This window comes from Nicrophorus vespilloides, unplaced genomic scaffold, assembly GCF_001412225.1.
Source record: "Nicrophorus vespilloides isolate i.1.1-1 unplaced genomic scaffold, Nicve_v1.0, whole genome shotgun sequence".
NCBI lineage: Eukaryota > Metazoa > Arthropoda > Insecta > Coleoptera > Silphidae > Nicrophorus > Nicrophorus vespilloides.
In genome coordinates this window covers 122311-143950 of record NW_017098451.1, presented here as the reverse complement: position 1 = coordinate 143950, position 21640 = coordinate 122311, and the positions used below count along the sequence as shown (strand labels likewise).

Below are 21640 nucleotides of genomic sequence, written 5' to 3'. Positions count from 1 at the left end.
GAAAAGTCCGTCGTGGCGACACATGTTATTTTCGAATCCGTCCAATAATACCAATGATTTTATTACTTCATGCAACATTGAATACATACTAAATCTTTCTAATTATATAACAAGCTTTTTTGTATTACTATTTAGCAACTCATAAAATGGAACATGTACCAATAAACTGAATACCGCAAAGTCATGGATAGGATCAAAATGTCAAATAAAAGACAATTTATTGATTGTGATAAATTATTAATTTTTATTGGATTTCTCATTAACACTAATTTTTGTTGACAAACGACTATCGATCGCCCATTCAATTAACGTTGCTTAACTATGGCTGTCAAGCAACAAAGCGATGTTCCCATATTTCTTTCGTAATGTTGCATGTGCGATTGTTCAGCAAACGGATGGAATGATAAAGTTACTGCACGCACTGACTGTGTCAATTAAAAAATTAAATGCGGCGGTAATAATTAACAGGATTTAATATTGTTGTCTATGAAAGGATTTCTTTGCAGACATACTCATAAAGAATGCGTGCTCCGCACAAAAGTAGAAGCTTCGTGTATTTTTTTTATCTCTCTTAATTACATTATTCGAAACATATTGCAACAGTTGTAAATTCACACCTGATGATCACTTTAAAATCCGTCAATTTATCGCTCTTCGCATTATGTAACATCGGTAATATATCAAATGGATTGGTGTATCTTACAAACGGTTAACTTGAATACGAAATGAATTGCTTGCTATTGAAGTACGTTCCCATGTATACTATTATAAATGCTCCATTTTCCAACGTACATGATACAATTTGTTCAACTATTTATTTGTAGATTATCCATTTTTATATATTACACTAAAATACACATGTTGCACATGTTCAACGTCAATAATTTATATTAGTTTTATAAAAAAATATTGTTTGTTTTTATAAATATATAAAATTAAATAAAGAACTAAACTATTCCAAAATAATTTAAACTGACAATGTCTCTTTAATAGACAATTAAGATTAAGAAGAATAGGTTTTAATAAAAAATAGTAAATAAAATATAAACTGAAATACGTCCCTTTTTTCATCTATTTATTGCTAATAAATATTGTCCTCCGTCTAAAAAAATGCAGAAACAGCTGTTCTTACATATAAACCAACATAAATATTATATGTCATTTTATTTTAGTTCCTTATAGATAGTGCCATAAATGTAAGCAATTTATTTAGTTTTGCGCGCATCCAAGCACAAGTTACTTTGTAAGTCTCACATAATACAAATCATAATGTAACTATTTCGATAAAGTCTTTGTATTCGGACTAATATAAAATAAATAGATGATGTTTAATTGAGCAAATAATAATTAAACTTCCAAGAGTTAAGCCAGAACAATTACCAAACTTTATACAAATTTATTCAAAATCTAGTAGCAGAATTATTATAATTTTTGATTTCTAACTTTACAACATCCAGAGTTATTTATCCTCATAAATAATAGAATTAAATAAAAGATACTATCAGTTATGTATAAAAACTAAAACTGTTGGCAGTTATTTTAATTACATCTTCAAAATATACAAATTCTCTAGTAATTTGAGAATTGAGTTGTATGATTTTTTTTAATTATGAAGCCTACTTGTTATACTTTATTCATTTGCAAATAATTTTTCTTAATATCGAATAATTTAAGCTTAAAGTGCATTCCAATTATTGTGGGATGATAGAGTTTATATTATTATACATAATAAATGTTGAAATAATCTAAGTGAACTTGTTTGTAAATAGAACGGCTTTAATGTTCTGTAATATGGATGGAGATATACCGGGTGAGCATAATTGCGTTATGTGTCAGAATGGAGTCTTTAATTCATGGGAAATTGGACGATCAGATAGGTTGCTTGGGATGACAGCCATAACGAAGTCTTAAATCGGGTTTAGGTGAGAGATATTTATTCCGGCATTAACCCGAAACCAAATTTAAGCTAATATCGGATTATCCGTGTAGTTCGTGATGTCTAATTTAAACTGAACGTATGGCCAACTTTAATTACGAGATAAATTCGATATGATTAAAGTTAGCCAATAACAGGCGATATATATATATATATCTATTATTAGACCGGTATTTCGGAATCAGGAATTAGTTAATTCATCGATTGACAAAAAGCGGTTGATTTGCGTGATTTTTTCTAAACCGTAAAGCGATTAATTGAGTAAAAGCAGGTGAGGGTATTTAGTAGGTGCCGCAGCTAAACATCAAACGGGTGACGTTTATTTTCGGTGCGATAGCACGTTTTAAACGCGATTTAAATTCGCCCCAAATTATTTACACCGTACAGTAAATTTGTGTCATCGTGTAACTCATTAAAACGAGACGGTGATTAATGGATTTCGCACGTCGAGCCATTCATCTATCCGATGCAGTATCGAGGAGGGCCAAGGACCGCACCTCGCGGGATTCCATCCATCAGAAGAAGAAAAATATGTATTTATATGGAACGCCGCAAATGTGCAAATAATCCGGCGCAATTAATCAGAGTTTTGCGGTGATGCAACGCGACGAATCTAATATTAATGCAATATTCAAATCATTAATCTCATCGCTTGCTATGATGATGCTGCCGATGATGTGAATGAGGCGTTAATCTGTAACCGGTTTCGGGTGTCGAGGAAATTTGGGCATTTAACTAAAGCTTTAGCATCGGATCCGTTTTGTCCCTCGATCAATTTTAATACCAGCGAAATAATGCATCCGTGCCATGTGTATAATTGCCGATTATATAATGCTTCTTGCTCGGATGTGTTATGCAATGCGGCGCTTTCTGTTCGGTTTGTTGTTGTGTGCGTGCGTATAGATTTTGTTCTTGGGCAGATTTGGCATAGGCTTGTTGCGTCGATTCATATTATACACATATTTTATTATTTTTAAATGGAGTAATCGGCTGCTGCTTAGGAGGAAAACCGATGTTTATTACATCCGAGGTCCTTTCACTTACATCATATTCGTAAATTGTATTTGCTAGCTGTCGGCAAACGAACGGCCGAAGAAGAGGGAAATGTCAAGTTTCATTTGGGTTTGGGCTCTCTGGGACTCCTCTACATCGATTGTGCGAGAGAGCGATTTCTTGATGCTTGTGTTCATATATGCATATATACACAGCAAGCACTACGTTCAATGTCTGCGAGGATGTTGTACTTACCGAAGAAGGATCGTCGCTGAAGTGAAGGCATGCGTAAAAATCCACAAAACTCGAGGAATTTCAAATAATTGTACACGGTCTTCTCTCACTCGCGCTTCGCTTTTTTCTTTCCCTATGCTAGTTGTAGTAGTAGTCGAAGTTCTTCGCTTTTCTTCTTCTCCGTTTGGGAAGGAAGGGACGACGCGCGCGTTGGACAAGTTTCTTGTCTGCGATTGCTGGTTAGCCTGGCCTGGCCGTTCACTCAGCGACTGGTTAAACGTAACTGGAATTCTGTATCTGGAATGTATGTACTGTAGGCTGTAGTTCCACGCATGGAACTAACGATCCGACGCACCACTAACTCCACCCGCGACGCAGACGCCCTCCCAACGACGACGCTCAAAAGCACCTTGAATTTTTTTGTATAGACGTCGATCAAAAAAATTATTTTTCATTCACACAAAAATTTCATACATTTTCAAACATTATTACATGAAATACGTAACATCTCTTAATAATAATTTATAAATTTATAAAATAGTCAAAAAAAACTAAGGTCAATAGCAATAATATTATAAATGTGTTTACATGAATACAATAAATTATTCTATTTCACATTTGTACTTTGTTCTTCAATATCAATAATCTTTAAATGTGAAATAAACAATTTCATTTATATAAATCATCTACAGAGAAATCACTATATTTTAAATATGGAAAATGAGTTTTCAAATTTGTTATTAACATAATTTAAAAATTTGTTAATTTGACATTACACGAATTTTGATAATTATACTTAATTTCTAGAATATTTAATAAATTTACTGAAAATAAATAGAAATTAAATTATATTAATAATTTCTAAAATTAATTTTAAATAATTCCATATATAAACAAAGAAAATATAGTAAAATTATTCGTCTATTTTTGAACATATTAATTACAATCTTTCCAAATCAGAAACCACGGAAGTAAAAGAATCATTTATATATTTAAAGTGCATTTTAAATTTATAAACAAATAATAGAATAAAGGGAAGAAAGACCTATGGCCAATAGCCCTTTGTATCAGTTAACTTTTTTGAAATTATATATATTTATTTTGTTCTTTTTATTTCTTTATATGTTTTTTTTTTGTAAATAATGCAATAAACATTATTATTATTATTATTATTAATAGAATAAATGTAAAAAAGGTAACAAAATTATATATTATACATTTATAAATCAATTCTATACTTTTCAGCTTTAATAATCGAAAAATGGCTGAAATTATAGAATTTTAAATATTCTTTTTATCTTTATAAATAAATTGATATATTTTGAAATACAGTGGAACCTCGCTTAATGAGCACCTCGCATAACGAGCATTTCGCTTAACGATCAAAATGAATTATAAGAAAAATGACTCGCTTAACGAACGATGTTTCGCATAACCAGTGACGATAATAAGAGAAGTCCCGAATTACATCATTCTTAAAACTTGTGTACACATATTATGTGTAATTTTGAATATTGAGTATTTCACTATATGACTAAAAATGACCGGAAATTTTGGAACGGATTAAACTCGTTAAGCGAGGTTTCACTGTATAATTAAATTTATACTGAAACATCGGTTTGTAAAAACAAAACTTTGTCCGAAAAAAAAAGTTTATAAATACTATTATTATTTAAAATAATATTTAAAATTCTAACAATTTGATTAATATTCAATTTATACTATTCAATCAACTCTGTATAGTCAAAGTTAACGTTTAATAATGCTTTATGTTACCAAATAAATAATATATTACGCTCCGTTCATAATATAAATATATTGATGTTGTATTTCGCTTAATTCCGATTGATTATAATATACAAACGAATATTCTATATAACAATTTATACAAAGGGTATATATTGATATTTTAATAATAAAACAATGAAATACAATAATAATTATTTCATAATTGTTATAAATAACAAAGCAAGCTGCAAATATGAAATAATAATTTTAATTTTTATAGCAACTATTGTTCTAATATAAGCACAGATAGTTATATAAATTTGAATAAATACTTAAAAAAAAATATTAATTTTGTTTCGTTTTTTAAAGCTTCATGTATATATGATGGAAATTCAATATATTTACATAAAAAAAAACAAGAAATTATGTAATAACTAGTTTCTGAGACAAACACACAAATTCTTAACACAAAAAATACTACAGTTATGTTCATATTCTGAAATCGAAAAGAATGAAATAAGATTTTGAATATTTTTTCCTCAGGATGTTTGTTTGTTCTTGGAGTGTAGAATAAATTTTTTAACGTTTTGACGCAAGGTGACAGCTGTCATTTTGTGACTCATTAAATTATTAACGCGACACATAGGTTGAGAAACGCTGGCATAGAGCATATATTTTTACATATTGTACGAGTAATTCTTATATATTTTAGGACTATGACAAATTACTTAATTAAAAAGCGCATTTATAATTAAATTGTTTTCTGTATGTAATCAATAAATAATAATAAATGTTAGTAATCAAATATTAATATATAATTATTAATTTACTTACGTAACATTTGTTTATTTAAAATTATCATAACATAAAAACTGATTTATTTATTAAAAGAATCGAATACTTTTGTAAGACAGGTTATGAGAATATTAAATGTTATTGTGCATCCTGTGACATAAGATTTCTTTATTAACTATGAGTAATCATAAATAAATCTACATTGGAAATTAATAAAATAGATATTGATTTTTTATCAGATTAATAAGTTTAATTAAGTAATGATACCGGAACATCAGCTATATCTTATTGATAAAGATTATTGCTAATAAAACTTGATCAATCATAATACTTATCACTTTATATAAACATGGGATATTTTGATAATTACAAAAAATTGAATCTGAACAAATATTGATTTTAATATAAATAAATTGATTCATCACTAAAAATATATTTTTGTATACTATTTTAGTGTATTTCTTGACTACAAGTTATTAAATAATTGATTTTTATATCTGAAATCAAATTTCCTTATATAAATAATGCTATAAACGACAAGGTCATCTCAATATCAAAGAAATAATATTGCTATTTTTTTATCAAGACTAAATACTATAAATACATAATGCAATTAATTAGTTTATTAATTTTTTTCGCTGTCAATCTGTAGTATGCACGTATTCAATATTTTTTGTTTTGTTTTTACAGTCGCATTATTATCATAAGGTGTGCATCGAAACCACAAGTAAATCATTTATACTTTTCCTTTATCTCATGGTTGAAAGCATTTCAATTCTACAATTGACGGAAGAATTTCAACGCAGAAACGAAGACGTGCTTCAAGGACTCCGCCAATCGGCCAACTGACGTTTCCACCACCGTCTGTCACCTGCTCTTGATATATTTCTCCTCTAAACCTCTATTTTCGTTTTCACCTCATTCATTACTACCTATTAAAAACAAGAATTGGAACAAACAAGCTTTATTTCACTTCAATTACAGTCTAACGGTTTACCTACATTTTATAAGGAAAACAATTATTTAAATAAAAAAAAACAGCAACGATAATCGTGTTAAATCAGAAATTTAAAAGGCCAAATGACTTGTTTTCTTCGTTGTAATTATTTTTTACAAAAAAAAAGTAGTAGGTAACGTAGTAAAACATTCTTTTCATTTAACAGTTAACTTCTCTAATAATACATGCGGGTTTTTTTTTCAAATTCAATTAAAATACTATATTTTTTTGTTGATTAAAAGAAAATAGAAGAATTGCTTTTAATTTCTCTTTAAATGAAATGTTTTTAAGTATGCATTATACAAAGAATTGCGGCAGCAAAACAAAACCTTCGTGAATTAATTAACTAACATTAATTAATCCTTTATGTAATTTCCTTTCGGCGAATTATATCACAGGTGGCCCCGAAACCTTAGCCTCGTTTTTCTTGAGTAATTCTCGCCGGCTTTTGGCTTTTGGTATACTCTCGATGGTTCATTTGTACCTCTGAAATCGAGAGGAAAGTCGTCGTCGAGCGTTGTTTATGCGATGTCCAGTTTGAAAAATGATTGTAGGGAATTTGAGATTGGGTCATTGAATCTTAGAAATTTCAGGTGGCAAAGTTGAGATTGCCGCGAGAGCAGATTGAAGTCGAGAGTCGCGAGACGCGGGATGCTGTACCGAGAGAGAGGCTATTCACCTCATTCTTATTTGCCTTCACAGACTTTTAATTCTTTAAAAAGAAGCAGCGTTTCTACTACGCCAGAGTCCACTACGCTACACATGGCCATTCTGTGCATACCCTGAAGCAGAAGACCACACCGGTTCTTTTTTTTACTTCTGTTTTGATTATGGTCAAAACGAGTTTCATTTTCAATATCAGTCATAATATTCTGCAGGTAGACTTTTATTTATTGAGAGGAAACGAGTGTTGTTCGCCAGCTGCTTTATTAAACTTGTCGTACAAAATGCATTAATAAATTACTTAAAATAAACTTATTGTTAGACGTGCGTCTCGTTTTTAGCTTTTCCTGCTATTTTGATTTCCAAATATATTGAATCGTTTTTCAAATAGTTGCTCCTCGTTAGAGTGCTGTGAGGTATGAAGATGTACTGCGTCGAAGATTCGTTGGGGTCCTCGAGATCGTCGTTCGGGCACTCCCCTTTAGCTGTTATGTATCTATAATAATCTTTGCCCTAAAACACATTAAGATGTTAACGTGATCTACTTAATTTTTTAATATATATATATAAATCAGTTAATCTAATCTTACACCTATGTAGTGTATTAAGTTATCTATCGTACTTACACTTTCCTGCATTTCGCAATCTTTTAAAACTACATTAGCCTCAATCTTGCACGGCCACTTTAACAAATCATCGTAATCTCCCTTCATAACTTGTATACACGCCAATAAGTATCTGCCCTTCCACTTCCTAAGCCCGTTTAAAAACACCAAAAGCTACAAATTACAAAACACGTTTTAACTACTTGTATAATCACTCTTAATATTAGCTAAATTACTCGAAGACGATATCCGTAATCTCCGCTGTAAAAAACGGGACCCTTCAAGGGCACTCTTTCTTGTTTTTTGGCACTCTCCAGCTTCATCAAAAAATCACTAATTTTCCAAATAATTCTACCTAAAATAATTAAATTATTAATAGGAAATAGGACAGTAACCCTACAGTGTTATAACTTTATTATGTTTGTTGCAATAAATATTATTATTTAAATGTTTTTTTTTTATTTACCTGGCGTTGTTGAAATTAATCCCTGCATACTGCTCACCGAATCTTCAGCTAATTCGACGTCTAATTTGGTTTGCGCCAAGTTATTTCTCAATTCGTCGATCTCCTTTTGCTGCTGCTTTAACTTTTCCACGCACTCTGTAGACAGCTCACCTGCAGCTCTAATATCGAAGCCGAGCGAACTGATTTTGTTATTTAATTCTGAAAAAGTTTTTTCGAACTCATCATTTTCACTCGCGATCCTTTCGATCTGCTGCTTTTGGTCGTTCCACAATGCAGCGACCACCGCGTTTTCTTCAATTGTCTTGTCTTTGATTTCCTGCAAATTCAATGCGATTTCATGGAAATTTTCTCTGTTAAATATCTGCTCCTCTTTCAATGCAACTTTGCTGGATGTCAAGCCTTGCGACAAAAGTTGGATCTCCTTGATAGACTCTTGTATATTGTGGATTGTGATCTCGTTGTCTCTTTTAAGCTTATCAAACGTTTTCAATTCCTTCCTGAGCGAGTCCATTTGATTTTGAACAGTTGATCGAAATTCTTGCATCGATTGATTTTGACTTGCCAACTTTTCCAAATCATTTTTCACTTTCAAATTCGTCTGCTGATGTATCCTGGTTGAATCCAATTGGTTGGTCAATAAACTGTTTATCTTCGAACTCAGGTCGTTAATGGTGCGTTCCAAGTGACTGTTGTTGCTATATGCTGCGGGCATAGGACGCAGCGATTCGTAGATATTTTGATTATCTATCATTAAAAAATTAATAAATAGAAAAATTAAATTTATAATTCTTAAGTTAAGCTACTTTACCTAGTTTTGAAGTTCTGCATCTACTTCCGGCCGTACCATAGAGATCTTGCTCACCCAAAGATCTTCGATTTTGACACACTTTTGCGTGTTTGTTCTTCATATTTCTTGGCACGTAGGAACCGCATTTCTTCGGGCAAGGTTCCAAAACGGAACCGCAGGTGGTCATGTGGCCCTTTAAACATTACCCACATGGTAAGGTTAATTTATACAACTATTAACGAATCTACCTGTTCGGTCTCCTTTTCTATTTCCTTGTTGCAAAAATAACAACGAAATCTGCTTCCGTTCGTTGCATTCATTTTTATTTATTTTTTCGAGTATAGCACGTATATACAAATGACCTGCTGCTGTCAGTGTTGGTTTCTATTCTATTTTGTTGAATAACAATCTGTATAACGCGATAACGTCGACATATTTTTTATTGGTCCGATAAGAAAAACAAATATTATACTAACTAGCCACGTATGTTATTCCACTAAACATGAAGCCATAATTTCATGCGCTCGATGAGCCACTGCCTAGTTCGTTATCTAATTGATACGAATATGTTAAAACCAATGAATTATAAGTTTTTTTTTGTGTCCTCAAAGTAAATATTATGTACAATTTTTATCATTTGAAATGTGCGTGTTTGGTTGCCAATTTGTAGTAAACTTATTTAAATACTTCTTAACTTTCAAAAGATCCAGTTTTAATTATATAAGATTTATACAAGACAAAAAAAGCACTACAATTAATACTGTGGATATCTTCGTTCATATGAAGTTATACAGTAAATAGAGATTAAATAGAATCAATAAACTAATTACAAATAATTTGAAAACTTTGATCTCCTGATACTTGAAAATAACATAACAATCAACATAAAACAAATATATAAATAATATTTGTAATTAATATTAAGATATTAAAGAATATTAATGAAATTAAACATGTAGTCAGAAAAACATTTAAATTTTTTTTATCTATATACTTTTTATCAAAATATATAAGTTTTATTAATCTGAAATAAAGTAATTAATCATTCCCGTTTCAGAGTATTAAGATTTAGTAATTAATTCATTTCACATGCTAAGGTTTGCTATTCGTGTTTAGAATATGTTAGCTGATGTTGGCAACACTAGAGCTTCCTAAGGATTATTGCAGATTATTGATTATGTTTATTTGAAAAGTGTGAAAGAGTTATATTGATTAGTACACATTTTGTGAATGAATAATGAAACGTTATAATAATTTCCAAGGTAGCACAGAGAAAAAAATAAAAGTTGATGAAAGCTATGAAGAATTATGGGGGTCTGATCCAGACATTGATGACATCGATGGTTGTTTTCTGCAAGCCACACAAATCTGTGAAAATGAAGTAAATATAATGTATTGCCTTCGAATAGTAATACCAACATTTCTGTTTCCACTTAGGACAAACAGAACATGAGCCAACTGAATAATACTGCTAATACATATGATGATTTTGCACAAAACATCAAGGAGGGTACTTCAAATGATGCAAGACCTTACTCACAACTATCATCAACAAAAATTCTTAATGATACTGTTACTGCATCAACAAGTAAAAAAACACATAATGATACTGCTATTGCTTCCACAAGTAAAAAAATACATATTGACACAGCCGTTGCATCTACAAGCAACTTTTATAGGAGCAACCATGCAAATGTCTTGGATAAAAAAGTTAAGGAATTGCAGGCAATGTATGAGTCAAAAGAAGGAGAAGTAACTATATTAAGAAACCAAATAAAACAAACCACTCATTTGTTGAATACAAATCATGCTAGGAAGGAGCAAGAATTGTTAGACAAACTAAATTCATCTAAAGTAGACTTGAAACGCGTTACAGAAGAATTACAATTAAAGGTTACTTAGCAATTATTATTTTTCATGATAATATTTAATAATAATGTTTTTAGACCCTTGAAATTTTTAATGTGAAAAGAAAAATAGAAAATCTGACAAGATTATCCTCTATGGATGCAAATTCTCGAGAGAAGTATAATAAATAGTTCTATAAATTACAAAATACTTATAGTATTTGTTTAAGGTTACTATCAAAATCAGTAAATGACTTAAATCTTGAATCAATATCCATAACAAGTAAGTTAATCTAATCGGAATTGGTTTATTTTTCTTATTTCATTTTTCAGCAAATCCATTACAAAAAACTATATCAAGTAGCATATGCAATATACCTACAAAAAATGTATATGAATTCACATGTATTTTGAAAGATCCAAATGTAACAGATGATGCACTGCTTAGCTGCAAAGCAATTCATGCTGAAAAATATGAAGAGATTTTTAATAATATCGGTATGGTTTTGTATGCGACCACAGATGACTTAAAATCCAAAAAATTAAAACCATGTATAATCAAGGTATGTTTACTCAAAAACAAAAACAATTTTTAAAAAAATTCTATTTCAGTTATATGAGTTTACACTGGAAATCTTACTTAAATTCCAAGATCATTTAGTACAGTTTGAAAAGTGCATACAATGTGAAACCATTAGGAAAATGGACTTGTACTATTTAATGGATACACATAACTTGTTAAAAGGGAATACATGCATTACAGATCCAAAGTTTGAACAGCCAAATAAAATCTCAACAGCAATAATTAGCATTGTTTTTGCAGCGAATGGTTTGGTGGAGAATGCGGCATTCGGTGTCGACAATTGTTAGCGTTGTTAAGCGAAATTTTAATATATAACACAGATTTAACTAATCTTATAACGAGACAACAAACAATGGAAGTCGATGATGCAGACGATGATGGCTTTTTAAATGTAATATTGGAATCGTTAAAAATTATAGGCAAAATTGTATGTATTGAAAGAGGTTCTGAAGGCAATATATTAATATAATATATTTCAGAGGAAAACCAATGAACATAGTGGCTTCTTAGCTGGAGTATGCTGTCTATTGGAGAAACTATGTCAAAAGCTGGAAGGACCTGACTATTGTAGTTTAATGTAAATAATTTAATATGGTTCATATTAGCATTTAAATATGTGTGAGTTTTCAGCAACTAAGAAAATCAACAACTATCATATCTACATTAATGATTTAATGTCTATATAGAAATACGTATATTCTTTTCATTTTTAGTAATGAAAAAATGTGCAACATGACAAAGGAAATTGTATTTGCCAGGCCCAATTCAGTTACAATGTTTTACTTGTCAAGAGTTCTCAAGGATGCTTCATTACATAAAGAATTTGTTGAGTCCCTGTGCTTGAAACCAACACAGGATAATCTAATAACCAAAAAGAATAGAGGAATTATACTATTTCAGAATAGTGAGATTTGATTACAAGCAGTTTAATTATAGTAATATTTCAATATTTTTTTTAGACAGCTGCATTTTAGAAGTATTCAGTCTAATCTATAAAGATACGTTGGCACACGACGATTGTTTGAATATTGAGATTAACCTGGAGAAGCATCTAAATGTTTTAAAGTTTATTTCCAATATCCTGGCTTCAAATGCATCGTGGACTTATTACCAAGAAAATACACAGTAAGTTGTGTTTTATTGTGTAGTTAACTTTTTTGTATATATATATTTAAATTACAGTTACAATTGCCTCTTTGAACTGAACAAATTGAGCATTGTTCTCATACATTTTGCATTCAACATATATGAAAACTGTGAAGGTGATCTATTAGAAGGTATGTTGTTTGTAGAAATATTAATATGTATTTAATTAAAATAATCATTTATTTAAGAATTTGTTAGAATCTGTGTGAAAATTCTGCACGAGTTAAATTTTAAATCGTACGAATTCATAGAACGAGACGTGAAAATTTGTGCTCAATACAAATTGATTAAAGACCGATTGATTACATTACAAACAAAAATTAAGTTTAGAGATTTTGATGGTAATATAACATAATTAAGATAACATGAATATAGTTGATTGTTTTCAGATAAATGTTTACAAACTCTTAGCTTCGTTTCCACCGAAGAAATACCACCAGTAGATAAAAGTCAATTAGAAAATCTAGATTTATGGTAAAGGTAAAAATGCCATCTATTGTTCGTGAATTTGTTATTAAAAATTAGTGTATATATTTTAACTAGAAATACTTTTACATGTAATCCGTTTTTGTTTTTATAATTAAGCAAACAGTAGTTAAATATTTATATAGAAATAAAAAATTAACATCTTCAGCTTAAAAACACTCTATAAGCTTTGTAAGCAGTCTCCTTTTTGCCAACATAAAGTGCATCACAATTATTCCCTTCTTAGATTATCCAATCTGGCCTGCAGATCTGCATCAGCATCTGAAATACCTCCAGATGCAATTGGTTGAGCCTGGGGCACTTTCTGTCCAGTTGCTGGTAAATTTCCACTGGTCTGTGGTAAACCAGACAACTGATCTCCTAATTGAAGACCCAATTCATCAAGAACTTGATTAACAACAGCATCACTTTCCTCCTCATCAGCGTCATCTTCCATAGCATCATCAATGGCATCATTCATGATCTCTTCCTTCATATCCATGATTTCAGATTGCTTCTCGAATTCTTGTAAAATCTTCTGAATTTGTGGCAAGTTCAATTGCCTGTTCATACTTTGCATTGCTTTTGTGACACCTCTCATTGCCTGTGCCATGGCATTTTGTGATCTTAGAGTTTGGATCTTTAATGAAACTGCTTGAATATTTGCCTTCATCAGCATAAATTTCTTTTCATATCTGCGAGTCCTCACTAAATCCCTAGCCATAATTTTAACAGCATCCTAAAAGAAATGTGAAAGAATTGTATTGGTACAATAATCATTTTGAGGTATTTACCATTTGACCTTCTTTGGCCAACTTTTTGATGTCCATGATAATTTTCTTTTCTTGTTGTTCCATTTTCATCTTTTCTCTATCCAAATCCCTCATTGCTTTATTTAAAGACCTTTGGTTCTTCCTTAATAATTCCTCAGGGGATAACTTTTTACCAAATAACCACTCCATGTTCTATTTAAACTGAACAGTTTCTAATATTCAACTACACAATAATAAACTATGATGTTATGGATTGTATGGATCTATTATGAATCATCTGTCATAATGACATTTCTCTGGAAAAGTCAAAGATGCATATAAAGTTGCCTACTCAACACTCAAATAGTTAACAATTAAAATTGGTATATAAACAAATAATTATTTAGCAAAATTATTACTTCTTAGCAAACTCAATAAATGTATACCCTTTTTTAATGTATTATTTTATAGGTATATAGTAGATATATTTATATAATTATTATATAAATTAATTAACAAAACATTGGTTGCATAATAGTATATTTATCAGTGATAAATAAATAACTAATTAGATACTCCATTTTTAGTACTTGTTATGTTGGTAATAATTATTGTCAGTGTCAGCTGACTCGAATCACAAGATCTGTATTACAGTGCGAGGAGAGGAGTTCGAGCGAACATCACTGTGGTCAGTTTGGTGGAGTTATTGTGAGAATAACAAGTAAGTTTCTTATCTGCCTTTACATATTCGTAAGAACCAAGTATACTCATCTTGTAACTAATAGTAAACTACTTTCAATTAATTCGGAGTTTCTATATTTTATTGATTTTCGTGGCAACCTTTCGGTATTCGTCTCGACCTACTTTATTTCTGATACAATATTGCATTTCGAATATACCTTCTACTATTGAAAAGCCAATACTGGTCCACGCCCTTTGATATTGAAGAAAATCCTGTAATCATTCTGCAAGGTATTATATTTTTCACTAATTGGAAAGCGCTTTAAGGCGTAGTCTCCATTTTGATTAGCGCGTGACCTTAGTATAGAGGAGCGGCACATGATTTCCAATTAGCTTTAATACATTTTCCCTAACGCTAGATCATGTGTTTAATATTGTGACACGAACTATATTCTTCACGTGATCATGCAACATCTCTAATCCTAGCCAGATTTCAACCCTTTTCAACTGTTTTAAACCTTGGAACATCCCGTGACAGCAATTTAAAACATTTATTGATTTCTATCAAATAGAATAAATCTATTTTTTTTTAGTTTTAACTAGTAATTATATTATTTAAATAATTTATATTTATGGTCTTCTTTTATTGCATCTATTATAAACACATATTTTATTATAAATTTATTTTATAATAATATTTATAATGCAATATTTTATAATGCAGGTTTTTCAGAAAACTAATTAGATTTTTCGTATGTAGGTTAAACGCAACATTCAGTCAAAATGTCTCTCCCCAAAATTAGAGATGAAGAGAAGGAATCCAACTACGGCTATGTATACGCTGTATCTGGACCTGGTAAGAAAAAATGAATAAAATAATTGACTTACAAATTCCTGAATATCAATTTACTTCTTCCAGTCGTTACTGCCGAAAAAATGAGCGGTTCGGCTATGTACGAATTGGTACGTGTCGGTTACTACGAACTTGTCGGTGAAATTATCCGTCTTGAGGGTGACATGGCCACCATTCAAGTATACGAGGAAACCTCTGGCGTAACTGTAGGAGATCCCGTTTTGCGTACCGGAAAACCACTGTCCGTTGAATTGGGTCCTGGTATCTTGGGCTCCATTTTTGACGGTATTCAAAGACCTTTGAAGGACATCAACGACTTGACCCAAAGTATTTACATCCCCAAGGGCGTGAACGTTCCAGCTTTGTCCAAGACCACTCAATGGGAATTTATGCCACACAACATCAAGGTAGGTTTTCGTTATACGGATCTTTTATAGTTTTATATAATTTCTTATGTTATTATTTATTAGATGGGTTCTCATTTGACTGGAGGTGATCTTTATGGTATCGTCCATGAAAACACTTTGGTTAAGCACAAGATGATTTTGCCACCCAAGGCTAAGGGTACTGTAACCTACATTGCCTCGCCCGGCAACTACACCGTCGATGATGTGGTTTTGGAGACCGAATTCGATGGTGAACGCCAGAAATTCACCATGTTGCAGGTCTGGCCTGTACGTCAACCGCGTCCAGTTAGCGAAAAGTTGCCAGCCAACCACCCACTTCTTACTGGACAACGTGTGTTGGATTCTCTGTTCCCGTATGTAGATGTGTTATTGAAAGCATAGCAAGTATTAAACTTTTTGTTTCCTTCCAGATGTGTTCAGGGCGGTACCACTGCAATTCCCGGAGCTTTCGGTTGCGGAAAGACTGTCATTTCACAATCTCTCTCCAAGTACTCCAACTCCGATGTTATCATCTACGTCGGTTGCGGAGAAAGAGGTATTTTTTCAAATTTAGAACAATCAAGAATAGTGTTTAAATATGATTTTGCATTCCAGGTAACGAGATGTCTGAAGTATTGCGTGATTTCCCCGAATTGACCGTTGAAATCGATGGAGTGACCGAATCTATTATGAAGCGTACCGCTTTGGTAGCCAACACCTCCAACATGCCTGTCGCTGCTCGTGAGGCATCCATCTACACTGGTATCACCTTGTCTGAATACTTCCGTGACATGGGTTACAACGTATCCATGATGGCTGATTCAACCTCCCGTTGGGCCGAAGCCTTGAGAGAAATCTCCGGTCGTTTGGCTGAGATGCCTGCCGATTCCGGTTACCCAGCGTACTTGGGAGCCCGTTTGGCCTCCTTCTACGAACGTGCTGGTCGCGTCAAGTGTTTGGGTAACCCAGACAGAGAAGGTTCCGTATCCATCGTCGGCGCCGTATCTCCACCTGGTGGTGACTTCTCCGATCCCGTCACTTCCGCCACCTTGGGTATCGTGCAGGTGTTCTGGGGTTTGGACAAGAAATTGGCCCAACGCAAACATTTCCCCTCCATCAATTGGCTCATCTCCTACTCCAAATACACTAGGGCTTTGGATGATTTCTACGACAAGAACTTTGCTGAATTCGTCTCACTCCGTACCAAAGTCAAGGAAATCTTGCAGGAAGAGGAAGATTTGTCCGAAATTGTGCAGCTCGTCGGTAAGGCTTCCTTGGCCGAAACCGACAAGATCACCCTTGAAGTCGCTAAGCTGCTCAAGGAAGATTTCTTGCAACAAAACTCGTACTCATCTTACGACAGATTCTGTCCATTCTACAAGACCGTGGGTATGTTGAGAAACATGATTGGATTGTACGATATGTCCAGGCATGCCGTCGAAAGTACCGCGCAGTCCGAGAACAAGATCACATGGAACGTGATCAGGGACTCCATGGGCAACATTCTGTACCAATTGAGCAGTATGAAATTCAAAGACCCAGTAAAGGACGGCGAAGCCAAGATCAAGGCCGACTTTGAGCAATTGTACGAGGACATCCAGCAAGCCTTCAGGAATTTGGAAGATTAAGTAAAATAATTTCAAACACTCACTATTACTTTTCCAAGTGTACAATAATACTGTTTTTTGCCTAGTGTAGATATCCATTTCTCTTGGTGAGGGTTAAAATTGTTCCCTAAAATATTTTAATTTTCATTCCATTTGCGTTTCCGATTTTCCACCGAGTATTAATTACATTGTATAATATTTTCGAGGCTCCTTGACGAAACCTGTATTTTTTTTTAATTGGGACGCAATACATTTTTAAATAATTCTACACTTGTAAGTTTTATAACTAAAAAAAATCATTTTTATTCATGATTATTATGTACAGATTTATTAATTGTTAAATTTAATTATTATTTTTTCCTTCGTTTCCGTGGAAAAAAGAAAATCAAGTTATATAATGTATATGTAATTATCGATTGTAGTATATATCTAGATAATTATTAAGTGTAGTCGTGGAAATTGGGCAAATTATTTTGTGCAATTTTGATGTTGTAAATTAAGAAAAAAAAAACTATAAAAAAATGTGAATGTTGTTTTTTTTTTCTTGGAACTATCTGTTGTAAATGGATAAATAAATTATCGTCCAGCAAAATTTTTTGACTTTTTAATTCTATTTACATTTTAGATCTTCTATAAAGTATTAGATTTATATTAACTTCGTTATTTGTTTACTACCAATCCTTAAAATTATGCTAGTTTCTTCAATTTTTCGGTATTTATTACTTTTAAATGCCAACATTTCAAGCACTTCATTAATAGTAGTAAATGCATTTTGAATATTCAAACATTTCTTTTATTTATTTTAGATTTCTTTAAACTATATTTTATAAACATAGCATTTTCTTTAATGGTAATGGTAATGGTGTATCAATTTTGACAATAATATTGTAAAAGTGCACAATATTTTTAAACGAATATTATTTATGAATCGACTGCGTTAATAAATATTTTTACTTTTAATATCTGTTATATCAACTATAGTCAAGTTATTCGTTATTCCGTTCTTCGGGAAACCTTGTGATTTCTTATCTAAAACATAAATGAGCATAATGAGCATTAAGATTCCTTAAACATAGCTTGAGAACTCACTTTTACTAAATAATACTCTTTCAAGCACAATGATCGGTGATTCGAAAGCCAATGTCCAAGGTATGGATACGGCTATAGTCATAGTGAAATAAGCCCAAAAGTCGAAACACTAAAAATAATCAATAATCAAACAACGTTAAACAATTAAATATTACAATGGTTACAATGAACAGATTAGAGAGATAAATCGAAGACCTTTTCTGTGAAATAAAAATGAGCATAATCGGTAGATGCACCAGAAACATGCTATAATTCAATCTGGCAATTATCATAAATAATTTGCATGAAAGGATGTCATTCAATATTCCTAAAAACGCAATACGATTTTTTGTATTAATTATTTTTCTCTATATAATTAGTAATAATTACCTCCGTATCCTTTGATACAAGCAAACATTAACCAACATATGCACCAAGCCCAAGTAGGTCTAGCCAGAGAATTAAAAAATGCTGCTGTCAAAGGGTCATAAGGGTTCGAGTATCTTGTCATAGTAACATGACTTAAAGCAATTATAATCATCAAGATCACGTGCACCGCCCAGATAACGACTATATAAAACTGTTTTGAAACTTAATAAATGAGTCTTACTATCAGATAAATACAACCTTTTTTATTTTAAGATCCACGTCTTTAGTTCTGAAGAGTATGTATCCCCAAACCGTTCCGACAAGCCAAGCAGTCATTCTGATATGCGTTGGGTGATATAAATATGTAAAATATTTGCTTCCAGCTCTAGAAAGTAATGGATATATTTCCTGTTACCATATTTATTTGTTACTTACTCGAAAGGCGCTGCTCCTACATAATTATTATATGATACCGAGAATGCAGTCAAGGCTGATATAGAGAAAACGATGGCTATAGCAATTAATGTTTTCATGGCATGTTTCTTCAAATAGTATAAAATTACAGGAGCTATAAAATATAGTTGTGTGTCCACAGCTAAATACCAACTTTGGTTTACGCACTAAAACAAATTGTCCAAACAATATTATACGTAAATAGACGTTTAATTATATAAAATCAAAAATAATTTTACGTATGAATTGTTTTACCAAGGTTTTTCAATTAATTATAATTTCTTATAATTTATAACAAATTGCACATTATAAAAAATTATTATGATAAAATTTATTACCGTGCCTAATGAATTGTAGTAATTTTGGATGTAAATTAATGTGCTCCACCAATGTTTTTCACAATTCCTTACATACAATTCCTTGATCGCAAACCAATAAGGACCTTCCCCTAACAATTCTAGAATGCATAGATAAAATACTATGATCATAGCTAAAGATGGAGTTAGCCTGAAAAATGAGCATTAGCGATATACTTTATAAATATGTTTGATCTACCTCAGAATACGATGGATGTAAAACATGGACCAAGTAATTTTTCTGTTGCTGTAGATGCTTTTGAAATATACGTATACGACAAGAAAACCACTCAACGCAAAGAAAGTGTCCACAGCCAATGGAGCAGCGAGAACAAAAACATTATATAAATGATTTTTCCACTACAAAATACATAGTTTTTAGTATTTTGATATTTAATTGTGAACATTGTAACTAACATCAAAAATTTCAATACTGTTCACGCTAGGAAAGAACAAATTCACCATAAACGTATGACCTAAAAGGACCCAAGTCATACTCAGTGCACGGACACCATTTACAACGCCTAAATTATCTGCAGAAACTTGAGTTGAGAACAGCTTTTTCGCATTGGAGTATAAGGAAAATGCAATTAAAATATCCGCTTTGTCACCTGAAAAAATGCATTAGATTAATAATTAATTTCTAATACTTCAAAATCTTACAACCAGTTTTTTTATATACTCTTATATCATATACTGTGCTCGCTGTAATGATTATACCTATCAACAAAAATAATAATCTGAAATGTTCCTGTAATTAAAATGACTACAATTAAATTTGTAGATTACATTACATGCCAAAAATAGCTTTTGCAGTAAGCGGATCTTTCTCAGAGCTTGTACAATACTTGTCATCAAACTGGAAATTAAATTTAATATTCAAATAGTCTCTGGTTTTATTTACAATCTTTTGAATATCAAATTGGTTGCATGAAAGTGGAATGCAGAATCCCCAAGTCCATCTTATATTATCCAAAACTTCTGTGACATTCTTCCTATCAAAGTCAACACCTAAGGCTTTCAAGTACTGAAATCAAACGATTATTAACAAAACTTGAAATGTAACAGAATCTACAGTTTATACGCTATTGCCATTTTTCAAGAATGTAACGTCTTCGAAACCATCAATCGGCTTTACGATTGTAGTGCAGTATTTTCCCTTAATTAAATTATGATTTATAGACATGCACTCATCGTAATTTCCGGACTGCATTATATTACCAAACATTATACCAGAACTCGGTTTACCTGCAGCATCAATCACTAGAAAAATAAATTATGAGACAATTAAATTATTATATAAATCGAAATACACTTACTTTTCATTGCCCACGTCTTCTTCGAGTAGAAATCATGCATTAAACTGCTCAAATCATTTTTGCAAGCAGTTTCTTCGCTGTCCTCTAAAACATGTTCCAGCTTCCTTTTGACACTTAACGAGCCGACATTGAGGAAATCAAAACTATACACCCCGTGTGCAGAGATCAGTGCAAGTATTAGTATGTTCATTATACGCATCTAGTTCGACGGAAATTGTGTTAGTGAGTGAGTAGTGTTTGCCATCCACATTTACGTAATAAAAAAAAACAATAGTTCGTTTTAAACGTTTCATAATTGAGGAGGCGTCTGATAAGAATGCAAAAATAATTGCACAAGTAAAATATGCATTGCAATTATTACAAAATATATCTTCTTTTTTTTTTAGAAACGTTTTTGAAATTAATTGCTATATGCTCCGACGCACAAAGTAAGTATTGTTTTATATAATAACATTGATTAACTCACTAGACATGTTAAACATACTAATCTTGCTCAACTATAACTTTTTTTCAACCCCTAAATATTAAGTACCGTCTTATCACTCATATAC

The 21640-nt window shown here is 31.7% G+C and overlaps 5 protein-coding genes across 6 annotated transcripts; 2 read left to right on the top strand and 3 right to left on the bottom strand.

The window, feature by feature from the left end:
• Positions 1 to 7593: 7593 nt before the first annotated feature.
• LOC108562502 (TNF receptor-associated factor 5) lies at positions 7594 to 9744 on the bottom strand. Its single transcript, XM_017920865.1, has 6 exons — positions 9453 to 9744; positions 9226 to 9397; positions 8418 to 9161; positions 8188 to 8306; positions 7973 to 8125; positions 7594 to 7859 (listed from the first exon to the last, which is right to left on the bottom strand). The coding sequence occupies exons 1-6, from the start codon at positions 9522 to 9524 to the stop codon at positions 7665 to 7667; spliced, it is 1455 nt and encodes a 484-aa protein (XP_017776354.1). The 5' UTR covers positions 9525 to 9744; the 3' UTR covers positions 7594 to 7664.
• Positions 9745 to 10334: 590 nt separating this feature from the next.
• LOC108562513 lies at positions 10335 to 13281 on the top strand. Its single transcript, XM_017920881.1, has 13 exons — positions 10335 to 10585; positions 10642 to 11097; positions 11151 to 11230; positions 11282 to 11334; positions 11385 to 11614; positions 11664 to 11821; positions 11875 to 12061; positions 12114 to 12211; positions 12348 to 12538; positions 12594 to 12759; positions 12817 to 12911; positions 12969 to 13121; positions 13170 to 13281. Exons 1-13 carry the CDS (start codon positions 10442 to 10444, stop codon positions 13256 to 13258), a joined length of 2100 nt encoding a protein of 699 aa, XP_017776370.1. The 5' UTR covers positions 10335 to 10441; the 3' UTR covers positions 13259 to 13281.
• Positions 13282 to 13287: 6 nt separating this feature from the next.
• On the bottom strand, positions 13288 to 14207 carry LOC108562514 (charged multivesicular body protein 2a). The gene is made up of 2 exons (XM_017920882.1): positions 14040 to 14207; positions 13288 to 13984 (listed from the first exon to the last, which is right to left on the bottom strand). The coding sequence occupies exons 1-2, from the start codon at positions 14205 to 14207 to the stop codon at positions 13478 to 13480; spliced, it is 675 nt and encodes a 224-aa protein (XP_017776371.1). The 3' UTR covers positions 13288 to 13477.
• A 410-nt stretch (positions 14208 to 14617) lies between these two features.
• LOC108562512 (V-type proton ATPase catalytic subunit A) lies at positions 14618 to 17770 on the top strand. Its single transcript, XM_017920880.1, has 6 exons — positions 14618 to 14718; positions 15439 to 15534; positions 15598 to 15938; positions 16002 to 16291; positions 16349 to 16473; positions 16533 to 17770. The coding sequence occupies exons 2-6, from the start codon at positions 15462 to 15464 to the stop codon at positions 17543 to 17545; spliced, it is 1842 nt and encodes a 613-aa protein (XP_017776369.1). The 5' UTR covers positions 14618 to 14718; positions 15439 to 15461; the 3' UTR covers positions 17546 to 17770.
• A 687-nt stretch (positions 17771 to 18457) lies between these two features.
• On the bottom strand, positions 18458 to 21326 carry LOC108562503 (nose resistant to fluoxetine protein 6-like). Of its 2 annotated transcripts, none has more exons than XM_017920866.1 (13): positions 21090 to 21326; positions 20855 to 21033; positions 20565 to 20797; positions 20434 to 20510; positions 20188 to 20381; positions 19970 to 20130; positions 19753 to 19921; positions 19397 to 19581; positions 19220 to 19346; positions 18983 to 19172; positions 18778 to 18920; positions 18614 to 18722; positions 18458 to 18553 (listed from the first exon to the last, which is right to left on the bottom strand). In XM_017920866.1, exons 1-13 carry the CDS (start codon positions 21286 to 21288, stop codon positions 18462 to 18464), a joined length of 2058 nt encoding a protein of 685 aa, XP_017776355.1. In that variant the 5' UTR covers positions 21289 to 21326; the 3' UTR covers positions 18458 to 18461. The 2 variants fall into 2 exon arrangements, with proteins under 2 accessions (XP_017776355.1, XP_017776356.1); XM_017920867.1 differs by having other exon boundaries at positions 20437 to 20510.
• Between the last annotated feature and the right edge of the window lie 314 nt (positions 21327 to 21640).

Excerpts from the sequence above, each read along its gene's own strand:
- LOC108562502 (XM_017920865.1), bottom strand. The coding sequence starts at position 9,524 with ATGAATGCAACGAACGGAAGCAGATTTCGTTGTTATTTTTGCAACAAG. Across the intron at positions 9,398-9,452 it reads TAGAAAAGGAGACCGAACAG|GGCCACATGACCACCTGCGG; the intron begins GTAGATTCGTTA and ends TAATGTTTAAAG. Across the intron at positions 9,162-9,225 it reads ATGCAGAACTTCAAAACTAG|ATAATCAAAATATCTACGAA; the intron begins GTAAAGTAGCTT and ends TTTTAATGATAG.
- LOC108562513 (XM_017920881.1), top strand. The coding sequence starts at position 10,442 with ATGAAACGTTATAATAATTTCCAAGGTAGCACAGAGAAAAAAATAAAA. Across the intron at positions 11,335-11,384 it reads TGAATCAATATCCATAACAA|CAAATCCATTACAAAAAACT; the intron begins GTAAGTTAATCT and ends TTCATTTTTCAG. Across the intron at positions 12,539-12,593 it reads AATTATACTATTTCAGAATA|ACAGCTGCATTTTAGAAGTA; the intron begins GTGAGATTTGAT and ends TATTTTTTTTAG.
- LOC108562514 (XM_017920882.1), bottom strand. The coding sequence starts at position 14,207 with ATGGAGTGGTTATTTGGTAAAAAGTTATCCCCTGAGGAATTATTAAGG. Across the intron at positions 13,985-14,039 it reads TGGCCAAAGAAGGTCAAATG|GATGCTGTTAAAATTATGGC; the intron begins GTAAATACCTCA and ends CATTTCTTTTAG.
- LOC108562512 (XM_017920880.1), top strand. The coding sequence starts at position 15,462 with ATGTCTCTCCCCAAAATTAGAGATGAAGAGAAGGAATCCAACTACGGC. Across the intron at positions 15,535-15,597 it reads ATACGCTGTATCTGGACCTG|TCGTTACTGCCGAAAAAATG; the intron begins GTAAGAAAAAAT and ends TACTTCTTCCAG. Across the intron at positions 16,474-16,532 it reads CGTCGGTTGCGGAGAAAGAG|GTAACGAGATGTCTGAAGTA; the intron begins GTATTTTTTCAA and ends TTTGCATTCCAG.
- LOC108562503 (XM_017920866.1), bottom strand. The coding sequence starts at position 21,288 with ATGCGTATAATGAACATACTAATACTTGCACTGATCTCTGCACACGGG. Across the intron at positions 20,511-20,564 it reads GCAAAAGCTATTTTTGGCAT|ATTATTATTTTTGTTGATAG; the intron begins GTAATGTAATCT and ends GGAACATTTCAG. Across the intron at positions 19,922-19,969 it reads TACATCCATCGTATTCTGAG|GCTAACTCCATCTTTAGCTA; the intron begins GTAGATCAAACA and ends CTCATTTTTCAG.